The 12,786-nt window shown below is 41.5% G+C and overlaps 3 protein-coding genes across 3 annotated transcripts in view; all 3 read right to left on the reverse strand.

Moving 5' to 3' along the window:
- The window catches only part of LOC110055759 (uncharacterized), a 21,286-nt gene extending 17,221 nt beyond the window's left edge, over positions 1–4,065 (reverse strand). The window contains exon 1 of the mRNA XM_089272216.1: positions 3,686–4,065. The gene's annotated coding sequence lies outside the window, so the exon portion shown is untranslated. The remainder of the gene's footprint in view (positions 1–3,685) is intronic.
- LOC110055743 (uncharacterized) overlaps positions 1–12,786 on the reverse strand; it is a 183,676-nt gene that overhangs the window by 45,733 nt on the left and 125,157 nt on the right. The gene's annotated exons all lie outside the window — the stretch shown is intronic.
- On the reverse strand, positions 9,175–12,751 carry LOC110055794 (very long chain fatty acid elongase 5-like). The gene is made up of 4 exons (XM_020762202.2): positions 12,393–12,751; positions 11,735–11,862; positions 10,805–11,029; positions 9,175–9,821 (listed from the first exon to the last, which is right to left on the reverse strand). Exons 1-4 carry the CDS (start codon positions 12,409–12,411, stop codon positions 9,471–9,473), a joined length of 723 nt encoding a protein of 240 aa, XP_020617861.1. The 5' UTR covers positions 12,412–12,751; the 3' UTR covers positions 9,175–9,470.

Raw genomic sequence — 12,786 nt, forward strand, 5'->3', positions numbered from 1 at the left:
TGTAAGAAGGGAAAGGCGGGGAGGAGGACGGAATGACGGTTTCTCCTCGTAGTATTTGTTTTGTGTACTGCTTTGACGGCTTTGTGCATTTCGAACTGAGGTTTGCAACAAATTAAAGCGATTATTCCAACTATATAGTTACTTTTTAGAGGAAGAACGACAACGAAAAATACTTGAATACACGAATCAGTGAACAAAGAGCGTTTGTAGATACCAGAGTACCACTGGAACGACAGGCCAGAGACAAGGAGACAGCTTCTGTGAGCATGTAGCAGACGTCAAAAGAATTGCAAAATCGACAATAACAAAAGCCAAAAACCCTCTAAGAGGACATGAGGTTACTGGATAGTGAATAACCATAATCGCGCAAAAAAGAGTTGCGGAGTTTTAGTCTTATTGCAAAGCATTGTTTTGAAATTCGACTGCTTGACATTAATGTCCTCTGCGTCTTTGTGAGCAACCTTAGGGACCTCTAGCTGTGTCTTGTTATATGAGAAAAAAAGGAAACCTTGTCTACTCACCAAGGTACCGAAACGATGTCGCGTCATGTCGAAGAACGCGGCAAAACGAATCTGCAATGACCTACGTTATGACTACGTGCGGTCAGCGGTAAGTGATCGTAGTCCTTCGTAACGCTCCTAACGCAATGTTTCTGCTAGTGTATTATCATTTCTTCACACCAATAGTGATATTAAATTAAACAGAACCAATTTTAAACAGTAAAAGTAGTTATTTTCATTAAAACTCGCGTTTTAAAGATGAAAATCGATTAAAAGAACTCGAGCAAATCTCGAGTAATTTTCGACCACCTTTCGTAAGATTCTTTCGAAAGCGTCCGAAAATTCAAGAATTATGTTTCTTAAGCACCCGGTGAAAAAAAAAATTGACTGGCTACAGCCAGTGACCCCAAAAATGGAACAGTCCCTTTCCTACAAGCCTCAAAGTCTAGTAAACGTGTTAGTCTATTGAATCAACAGTTAGGTGGTGAGTTTGTGCAGCCTGTGGATAATTAACAAACATTCAGATATATTGAACACTATTTTGTAACTAGAACCGAAAAAATGTGTGAGTCAAGTGTTAGAGTCAAGTTCAGTCTGCACGGTCTGTACAGTCTGCATGGTCTACACGGTCTGCAGTCCGGCTGCATGGTCTGCGTTTTGGGGTGACCGATTTCGCAATGCTAAGCTGGACAAATAAATCGGCTATCATGGCCGTCTTACACGTATCAGTGTTTCCGGGAACATTTTCCTGAAGAACTTGAATTCTATCCGCGCCTTCAGAAACCTAAAATCTTTTTATGAAGCAACACTGCATTGCACAATGTTTGAATGCTGTTTCTGATTTATACTGATCCAAAATAGGATAAACGCATAAATACAGAGTACTCGAACTCGAGCTCCCAACCAGAACGTTTTCGATATGATGTGCGTGAGTAGTCTATAAAAACTCGATCATTGGAGAGTTCGCCGGTCGTTCGGTATCGTGTAAGTCTGAAATGAGACCAGCAGACGTTCGATTATAGCGTTCGTGTAAAACCAAGAGAAAATGACTATTATACGTTCGACTATTTTGTGACTATGAACATCCCCGGGGTATCCAATCGATGGAAATCGATGATCGGAAATTCAATCGGTCAATCGATATCAATCGATAAAATTAGTTAATTGGCATCGATTGATATCGGCCAATCGGTGACCAATCGATAACCACACAAAAGCCGTTCATCGATTGCTATCGATTGGCACAGCAACCTCGAACAGACGTCGCGCACGCTACCTGTCCGATCATCTGCCATTTTTAGGAAGCCCTTGGGACGAAACTGGTAAAACAAATTCCGACCCAGTCTTCTCAACGCAAAGAATATACCCCGTTGCACGTGTACTCGAATTACCCACTTGCCCATCATTGCCCTTCCGTGTCATAATGTCTACGCAAGACATCCGGGTAGAGGCTTTCCTGAATATAAGGTGTATCGTCAAAGGCTATCATCTTTGCTGTTTCGAGGTGAACGTCGGTGAAGTGTTAACTGCAAACAAGAAGAGGGGAGAACGGGGAAATGCGTTGAAAGTTGTGAACCATCGTGGACAGCTCGGCCACCCACAGTCCGAGCTTGTAAATCCTCTTTGGTCACTACATACAGATATTTCTGTGTTGTTCTCCTGTTAACATTAAAATGAAATGTGTTTACAATTACTGCGAACAAAGTTGTGTTTTTTATGCGTCAATTCCGGTTCCGTCAATCTGCAACCAATCTGCAACCAATCGATACCAATTTATTCAGCGATTGGTATTGATAATCGATACCAATCGATAACCACACGAATCTTCGTCATCGATCGGTCATCGATTATCAATATCAATGGATTAATTGATATCGATTGGTATCGATTGATATCGATTGTCATCGATTGGATACCCCGGGGAACATCGGACCGACTTCCGTTCGACTTCCAGTTACCGAAGACCGACTAGTTCCGAACACAGTCTGAAAATTGGACACTCTACTTACTTACACACATGATAACATAGAGGCTAGTGTTGCCTAGCAACGGTAGCCACAAAAAGTCAATTCTCCTCACTGTGTACGTGGTTATCTTGGTTCTAAGTAAGAGAATCTGGTGTTACATCAACGCCAATGTTTTAAAATACCAGAAAGTCAAGTTACCCTGACAAGCGTTTTAGGTCTTTCAGAACGTGAGCCGCTTCACGTACAGAGAAAATTCAGTATTCTTGGGAATAAAAGAAATTTTGAATAAAAAGAAAGGTATTAATTCAACACTTGAATAGAGGCGAATTTCCGCGTACTATACTGGTTGATTCAGGTTTTTATCTACCTTACTCATGAAATTTTCGCGACATGTTTATTTCGCAATTTTGGGGTGTGCATATTTCGCGAAACTAAAACTTCCGCGATTTTGCGAAAATGTTGTATTTTGAATCACTTTAACTTCGCGTTTTCGAGTAACACACAATTTACTTCCTTGGCAATGTTACTTAATTAACATGTCCTTGAATTTAGTAAACCGACTTTATCAAAGGTACAATATCGTCAAAAGTAACAAAAACGCAACGGCTCGACTATATGTCAACACTAACATAATGTTAACAGCGTAATTTTTGGGTCATGCCATGTTTAATTTCGCGATTTTTTTTTTTAAATCGCGAAATTCACGAAATTAACGTGTCGCGAAAATTTCATTTATTGAGGTAGTTTTACTCTGCCACTCGTTCTGATCTGCTTATTGCAAAATCTGCAGTGAAGAGAACGGAAATAATATGGAGATTAAGCATGACGTTACGCCAAACGGTAAACGGCAAAAATGAAACTTTTGCCGTCTGCCTTCAGCTTCCTGCACAGTAGAGTGGAACTATTTGCATTTGCGGTGAAAAGTAGGAGACATTTTCTATTTTTGTGTGATTTAGTTAAGGATTAGAAGAAAAGAACACAAATTCAGAGGTAATCTTTGCCGTTTGCAAACAGAATCTCATGAGTCATCGACTAAATTCACCAGTTATAAATTAAAGGTACAGTTCGTCTCTGATCAGCAAAATGTTGGTATATCTCAGATCTCAACCATCAGTTAAAAGCCCGTCAACAGCTAACAGCGGCTTAAATTTTGACCAATTCTCAGCTTTAAGTTAAACTTTATCCAGACCCTCTGCTAATAAATGATAGAGTTCTTACCTTCTTGTGTGTCTGCCAGCTCAAATCGGCATCACCTGATCACTGCTTTTTCCCTTCTGTTCATAAGCACCAGAAGATGTGAAACTGCACGACTTTTAGCATCCAAGCAAAAGGAAAGTACAAATACTGAGCAAACTGTGCACTGCTGACTCACACTACAAAGAATGACGTCGACCCCTGTATATTTTTGGCAGTTATTTTCCGTGAAGTCATGTGATCTTTATTGTTCATACATGATTAAGGGACAATAAAGCTTATGACTGACAAGTCAAAACAACCGCAGGACTGATTAGTCATACCTTTTCACACTGCTGGCAAAAAAAATATTAAAACATTCGTTCTTGCTTAACATACTGGTGCAGACAACGCTTTAGGTTTGCGTTTGGTTCCTTTTTCAACCCCTTCTACCTTATCCGAGTTTACGCCTAAAGGTTATTTATATGGCAGTGCTTCGCAAGGACTGGAAACTTCCAATTTCACGAATATGATTGGGTAAAATCAGTTTTGTCCGCGGTCTAGATTTTCCCATCTGTAGACAGACATCTAAATGGCTCTACCTTATACTTTTCGCCGTGAGAAAGTTGCAAACAAAAATACAAAATCATTTGACTTGTTTCTGCCAAAAATACTAAATAGAGGAGCCCAAACGACAAAGAGAAAAAAGGTGAATAAAAGAAGCAACCTTTGGTAAATGTAAGTTTGACTCAGGTAATCAGAGGTCATCAAAAGACCAGCTGAATACGAATAGATAAGGTTATTGCAAGTCCAAACGTAAAAGTAAATTCAAGACTAAGAGTGACTTAAACGCCTGTGAGATTTTGTTGGCAAATAAAAAAAGGTTGAAAAATTGAATGCATACCTGTCAGTGAGTTCAACTCCTTCTGACCAAATTTTTCATTGTAATTTAGAAGCAAAATGGCAGCGACTACGAACCGGCTACATTAACAACCTTCAGCGAATCGGAGTTTTCTTGTTTGGTCATACAATAAAACATATTATTATATGGCTGTGTCTCACAAAGACTGGGAACTACCGAATTCACGAATTTGATTGGCTGAAATCGATATTGACCGCGGTCTAGATTTTCCCATCTAGACCGGCATCTAGCTAGACCGGTTTCATTTTGCGTTGAAAAAGTAGCAAACTAAAATACAAAAATGTACACCATTTCTTTTATTTTCTTCTCATGGAAGTGCCAAAAGGCTTGATGACAGAAAAAAAGTAAAGAGGACGAGCAAATTTCGGCAGGTTTAAGTTAAGCTCATCGCCGTTCGCAAGCAAACTGTCAGCAAACCAGTTACATTAAACGAATTAAATTTTTCTTCTTTGCCATGTAATAAACATCTTATTAACCGAGCTAAGTCGGTCTGTATGGGAGAATCTTGTCCTCGGCCGTGTGTACAGACCTCACTGCGTTCGGTCTGTACTCACGACCTCGGTCAAGATTCTCCCATACAAACCTGCAGCTCGGTTAATAACAGCTAATTATTAACCGAGCTTGGTCAGTATTGGCCGCAGTCAAGATTCCCCTCCCCCACCTCAACTCCCACCCCCCACCCCCCAGCCCCCGGAGCAGGACCGATCTGATCACATGTGACGAGGTGTTTTAAAGTCTTATTTATTATTGCTGCGGTGCGAGCGTAGCGAGCGAGCAGCAACATAATCAGGATTTAAGAAGAATATATAGAAGGGGGTACGAATTCTCGAATTCATCACTTTTTACCAGAATGCATTGCAGTTAACCAGACTACACTGCGCCACTTTTACTGGAGTGCATTGCGCCACGAACAACACGAGGATGTCATACTCTTCGAGCCGTCGTCCTTTTTCGCGTGGATTGCACTGAGAAAGTTTGCTCTGATTTACCTGTAAAGCGATGTGAAGGAGATCGTGCTTGACTTTCACAACTCTTGCTATGCAGTATGTGAAAGTTTGTAAATCTGGAAGATTAATTGTGACATCTTAATCTTGGTATGTCATTTCTTAGCAGTCTCGCCTCCTTCGCCGAATTCTTAAATGAAGAGAAATCGTCGTTACTAAAGCCTGTAGAATAATTAAAACAAACGAAAATCGTGGAACACGCTGATTTCATAAATGCTGCAATCTATTCCTTTTCATCGAAACATGAATTTAAGCTAAAGCTTGAGCATTTTCACACATCGCGGTGGACACCTTCTCGACACAGTCTGTGTGTTCTTCTGTCGAGTTCTAGAGATATTTAATGCGTGCCAGTACAGAATTTATAAGTTAGATTTCTGCTCCTACAATTTCCGCATCTTTCGATTTTCGCGATCTGGTAGAGGGGAGGCTGATGTGTATCGTTTTATGTCCAAACATACTTCAGATCACAATGCGCTTTTTTGTCTCGATCCTTTGTCACACCTCGCCATCGATGCGTCATCATGCATGAAGTTGATGCATACAACGACAGATTTTAAGTGACACCACGATTTGACACTACTTTGAGAAATAACAGTTAATGTAAGTCTTGGAACGCGCAGATAAATGAATCACGGCGTTAAATATGTCACTATCAACAGAATGTACCGCAGCATTACTATCTTTTAGATACCCTAGTTTATAGGTATGTTACAAGGTGATAGTTTTAGACAGAAGTACTAAGAAGATATTAATGTAAAAAAAAACTTCTAGTTCAGTTAATTTCACGCTGTAATGACTGTCATGGTCAACGCGGAGCTTCAACATCCGGAGGGCATAGTCTGATGTCAAATTTTAATGGCGTATTATACAAAAACACTTCATGTAAGGAAACAATAGGACAATCAACACTCTATCAAGCGATCAATACTTTAAACAAGGTTCAATGCCAAACTTATAACTTAACAGTATAATATACGTAACATGGTGTAAAAGTACTGCGCAATATAATTTGTCCTCTACTCTTCTTCGGTATATACAGCGCTGTATTTCTATGAATGACAGTTCACAACAAAATATCTCATTCCGTCATTTTGTGGTCGTTACGTTCAATTTCATAGTCGACCGTAGTTGTTACGTTCCGGGTGGCCGCTTAATACAGGTAAAAATAACAAAGAAAGACAAACATAGGACTGCTACAGGGTGACCGCGGCCGCTTAATAGAGGTGGCCTTCTAATACAGATAACAAATGCAGCTAGCGTTTGTATAAGGGAAAGATCGGGAGTTTGAAAACTGGCCGCTTAATACAAAGGCTGGTTTCCACTTACGCATAAGCATAAGCATAAACCTATATACGCAGATGCAGTAAGATGTTGATAATTAGCGCCTTTTGTTAGGGAAATTTCCAACAAAGGCCGTTAATTATCAACATGTTACTGGGTTTGCGTATATCGGCTTATGTTCATGCTTATGCGCTTGTGAAAACCAGCCTTAATAGAGAGTGGCCGCTTAATACAGGGCTATTATATGCAGGTTTGACTGTATTGTTTTATTTTTGACTTTTTTTCGCGATCCGGTAAAAGAAGCTTCCACTCACGCTCATCACATTTAGCAAAAATTTACTCCAAGATAATTCTTAAGTTAAAGAAGAAGACTAGGGTAGTAAAAAAGAAAAAGCTAATAACAACTCTAGTTTCCCTACCCTAGTTTGCATTTTAGGTCCATTACGACAAAGCTTGTATAATCCAAGGCTTGAGACTCGTTATTTCTGTTTCTCTCCTCTGCCATCACAAAAACGTTTGCTATACACGTGGCTTTGTATCTTTGACGAAATACATCACACACGTAAACATGGTAAGACCGTGTTTGACTTCATTTCCAATCACAGAGAACTGAGAGTCACTCGATGCGTCGAAAGTGCGAATTGAAAATACGAGCCAATCAGACTGACAGGAAAGCCGTTGTACACTCGACGGTATTGCATCCAAACGGTTCTCAACGTGCGTATCGCGCATGTCGCATAAATAGTGCTGGCCACCGCTGGCCTCCGTATTATGATACCAAATAATCATGCAATGCTTTCTCGTGGTATACCTGGGCTCGTGTAAATATCGAGAAAATACAAATAACACGTGGGATATTACATCAGGTATACCTACCACTACAAAGCGTGTCATGTTCTAGTATATACATGTGCACAACTATAAATGAAGCTTGTACGAAGGCTAGCTTTTAGAAACACCTCGGTCCTCAACAGGCTTTATCTTTTAAACAAGAGGGAGTTTTAGCAATGACGACGGCGACGCTGAGGACGACGCCTTGTGAAAAAGGTATTCATATTTTACCTTCGAATGTCGCAACTGTGTAGATCTGTTACGCCTATCGGTCTGAAAACCTGCTCAGACTGCTCAGGCTAAATATGCGTCAACAGCGTTCAATTCTAAATGGGAATACGAAAAATTAGCCATTGCTGTACACGTTCTCCAAAATACATACAACTTGATCATTTCACGTTGTTGCTTTGCAGAGGACGGTAAAGAAATGCACAAATATTCAAAATGCACGTGCAGAACCATTGTTTTGTTAAATGAACCTTTTGTTTTGTGACGTTCTCGTTACCGTCACCAGGCGAAAACCTGGGGGGCATGTTTTTGCGAATTCTCTTAGATATATATGCTACGAATGCGTTCAGTTCCAAATAGAAATATGAAAAATTAGCCGTTGTGGTTCACGTTCTCCAGACAACGCAGAAATTGGTCATTTTACGCTGCTGTTATGCAGAGGCCGGCAAAGAAATGTACCATCATCAAACCTTTTCTTTGGTGACGTTTTCGGGTCCGTTGCCGTCGTGTTTTGCGTAGAGTCCCTAGTCTCTCGGTAACGGCCAGTACAGGCAATCAACGACTGACTAACGGTGTATGGAAAACCTTAATTGTTATTGTAAAAGGTCACCAAACTTGATCCCTACCGCGCGTCGTTAATTGGTATCTGTATCTATTTAGTTTCTGTTCCGGATTGATGTAGTTTAATCGTGTAATTTGTGTGCTACAAAAAGCTTTTTTTTTTGCAAAAAAATGTTGCACCCCTGAAAAAAACAGAAGTTATATTACACCCCTACCTCCCCATAACAGCCACCTCTCGCATACTTCGTTCTGTCCCCAAGGTGGCCGTTGTGGAGAGGTTCCACTGTAACCAGTCAAAACGAAAATTGACTGGTGCCTTCTCGTGACGGCGAGTAACGGTCTGTTTGACGTGACAACATAAAAACTATCACGCTCTAAGAGATTCAGTCCTTGACGGTGAATTATCAATTATAAATCTCGCTCGAAAAACTTTCACATGAAAACTGATTTTGCGCAAACTAAATAAACCGAAACCGTTACAAAGCGTTTAAAATTTAGGATCGAAACTAACAGTAATCACAACACTGCACTTTGTTGGGTTGTCAGTGTTATAAAAGATCTATTTTTCGTATTCTTCATTGTTATTGGTTTATTTGAGAGTGAGAATAATTGCTATCCTTTGTTCTCAAGTCACGTTCTGATTGGTTTACTCTTTTCCAAGTGGTCCGGTTTGAGAAGTCGCACTGTAAGTTAGGTCTCAAATACAGTTAAAGAGTGCAATGGCTTTTATTTCAATTTATTTTAGCGTTATTTCACTGCTTGCAGTCTTGTAAATGGAACAGATCACTTTAAGTTTAATTGACTGCTAACACAAACCTTCTGGTATCCCCCAATTCCTTTATGGAATTCCGTCCAAAATTTTAATTCAAACAATTTGGTTTCATTAAAATCCACAAATTCTCGTTAGCGTAAGGAATTTAACATGATTTCTTCGCAAGAAGATAGGAAACCGGCGTTGCCCCACGACAGAAAGCGTTTACATCCATTGGTGTGTAAAAAGAATTCACTCTATTTTTTTGACGCTGACCCTTTCTTTGATGTAGGCTTGATAATAAAAATGGGAAAATAGCCAGACCATGGTCAATTCGTACCAGATTCCGTAAGCACACCACCCATGGTGGAGGTACCCTACGGTCAAGTGACACAGTCCGACCATGAACTGAATTAGTTGAAGTTGGGTTAGCTGTTTCTTCCAAGCGGGTCTCTTTCCGGGCTGCAGGGCACATATGCCATAGTAGTAATACAGAAACACGTGAATAATTCCGTTCATGCCAAGTGTGACAGAGACCGCTGGCCACCGTCCGTACGTGTAGGCGTATTCACTCACCATCAGAATGCTGGGGTGATGATACACCTGCAAGTTAATTTAACATCAAAATTAATCTCAGAGAACTCAACAATTCTGGAGTAAATTTTCACGATGTGCCGTCTGTGGACAAAAGGAAAAAGTGTTCATTGAAGTGTAATGTGTCCTACTAGTCCGGAGCTAGGCTCCGGTTCTAGTAGCAGGAAGTGGACGGCGAGTAGTCCCTCTTTCGCTCAGTCCGTCGTGCGTGACGCGAAAAACAGGCTCGTGAAAAAAACTGGTCGGGCAAAATCCTGGGAGCAAGAAGCACACTTCTCGCACCCAGGATCCCACGCGATCATTTTTCCCTCGCGGTTTTATTTACGGTCTCGCTCGACGAACTAAGCGATCGAAAGAGAGACTACACTTTGTCTAGAATGAAGTAGCTAGAAGTATTTCTACTCCAGCCTGGATGAGATGCTAGTCCACCGCAAGGATACCTTCTAGCGATTAATTCGGCGGTACCTGTGCATCTAAACTCTGATCTGAAGAGAAGCATTGGGATGCAAAGTGTTTTGCCCAAGAACACAACGTAGTGACCGAGTAACCGAGCCTGGCCATGGCCCGAACCTTGACAACTAGATCCGGAGACCAGCTTGTGAACCACTAAGCCACCCAGCCTCCGCACCAGTGGCTAAGCCAGCAGCAAATTCCTCTAAGTGGAGTGCGAGTGCATTTCTTTTGAAGCGTTTTTGAAGAACACCTTAATTATGAGTATAATTTGCTCTACATTTCTTTTATTCTCATAGCCTGCCTGCTTAACTGATGGTCAGTCGGATGGTCAGTTAGTCAGTCGGTCTGTCGTTTGCCGGATTGGTAGTTCTGCCGCTCGGTCGCTTGGTCTGTCGGTCTGAACGTCGTCGGATTGGTAGTCCGGTCGTTCAGTTAGTCGCTCTGTCGGTCAGTCCGTCTGTCAGGCAGTCACGTAGTCAGCCTTGACAGCATATTATTGACTACTCCGTACTTGAACTGAGCATTTTCAGGACACTTACATGAAGAAAAGATATTTGGCGCTGCCGGTGTCTGAGAATCATGAAGACTGTGTCCAGAAGCTCGACATACTTCGTCATGTAATACACCCAGATAGCATGAGTTATAAGCGGATCTTCTTTACGACTAAAAAGCGAGTGAGGCCAGTTCCTAGCAAGTCCAAAGACGACAAAGGCTACGGAATACAAACTGACCAGGCTACATGCAAAGTTGTACACCACAAGAACCTGTGCAAAAGAAGAAAAAATTTTAAAACTTATTAAAACTCGTAAAATTGCGCGTGCGCAATTCCAGACATGCGGACACCTTTTCTCGCAACGACTAAAGCGAGTTGCACTGGGGTCGACATTGGCGGACACCGTCCTCGTCCCCAGATGTCCGCGCTCCTTTTGGTCAGCATCAAGAATCGCGAATCTTGATTCCCAAAGAGCGCGGCCTCTGAGAACGAAGATGGGTGGACACAAACAAAGTATGACGACGGTTGTCGACGCGACGAGAACTTCCTGGTCCCAGTTGCTCAAAGCGAGGATATAACGCTATCCACAGAGATAGCTGTCCAGTCCTTCAAGTCTCCCTTCCCCGAGCGTTGTATGTAGGGGTTGATGGAGCGGGGAAGCCCGAAGAGGGGTACTAACTTATTTGACCGTTATAGCGACATTTTTTTTTTGGGCCTCGCCGTCCTGATCAGGGTATACAATTTTACTTCCTTCTGTCCTAACAGGGTCGCTTGCTTCTGTCCTAAACAGTCCTCCTGTCCTAAACAGGGTATGGTTGTTTGTTTAACCCTCGGCGCACCCCTTACCTATACCCAGACATGGGTCAAGTAGTCCCCCCAGGAGGGGAAGTGAGAGTGCAGGGACTGGGATATTGAGATAGGGATATTGTCAACATTACCCAAGATCAAAACCATTATTTGCATGATTGCTTTTTACCTTGCGAAATTCAAGAGCGCGAACATTACGGATCCAAAGTGGCGAAAGTGCTACAATTCCAAGGTACAATACAACCACGGGTGTCGATTGGAGCCGTAAGATACCACTGACAAAGTACGCCACAAATTCTGGAACGAAAAGAAAAACAAACTTAATAATTAATTAGAGACTCGCTACGGCTGGTGGACTTGTCCTGGTAGCGTCATAAGCCGACAAAGTTTATACGTCTTGAATAATGCATGTTGTTGATCCCAGCAGCTGTTTCTACAAGAGCAAGGACTTCGAATTACCCAGGCAAAGGTTATGACGCGAAACGAATCTGTTTTTGTGCATTCATGAATATATTTTTATACACAGTATAAATAATGATGTCTCGATAAAAGATCGGAACGCCGGCTTGCAAGCGCTTAGCTTCTTTCCGCCTGGATGTCCGATACAGGAAATAAAAAGCCTTTCTAGTACTTAATCACAAGTAACCACTAATTACATTAAGTTGTGTGATTCTACATTTCTACCCGAAAAATAGAAGCAAGATAATCATTTGAATGGACCCTCGAAGTTGAATATTCCAGACGAAAAATCGCTGTGAATTTCACCTCGAAGCCAGACCATGTACACTACACTGCGCCAGAGTGAAATGAAGGGTTTGCTTACTTACCGGCTAAGGTCATACCCATCCTAGAAGCTCTATTCTTCAGCTAATGGAACTTGCCCGGGTGAGCGAAGAATATTCCCGCTCGCTCGATTCACTCAAAAGGTGGTGTGATCACGCTTCGCTCAACCGTGTCAAAGTATTATAATTGCAAATCTTTTTGTCGCTGTTCCCTTGCGGATAGCGCATGTACTCTGATTCGCATGTGACCAAGGTGAAAGTGTGAATTGGAACGATGAACTATTTTTCAGGGTTCAAAGTCAACCTCTCGTCTCTTAAACTATATTGAGCAATATATCTGTGAGATGGGTTAAATTCAAAATTAAAATTTGCGTGCAAGAGACGTGAATGGGTGAAAATGACAGACGAGAATGTCAGGGGGCACTCATGACGATAATAG

This window comes from Orbicella faveolata, unplaced genomic scaffold (genome assembly GCF_042242905.1).
Source record: "Orbicella faveolata isolate gen_17 unplaced genomic scaffold, um_ofav_v1 contig_34, whole genome shotgun sequence".
NCBI classification, from domain to species: domain Eukaryota; kingdom Metazoa; phylum Cnidaria; class Anthozoa; order Scleractinia; family Merulinidae; genus Orbicella; species Orbicella faveolata.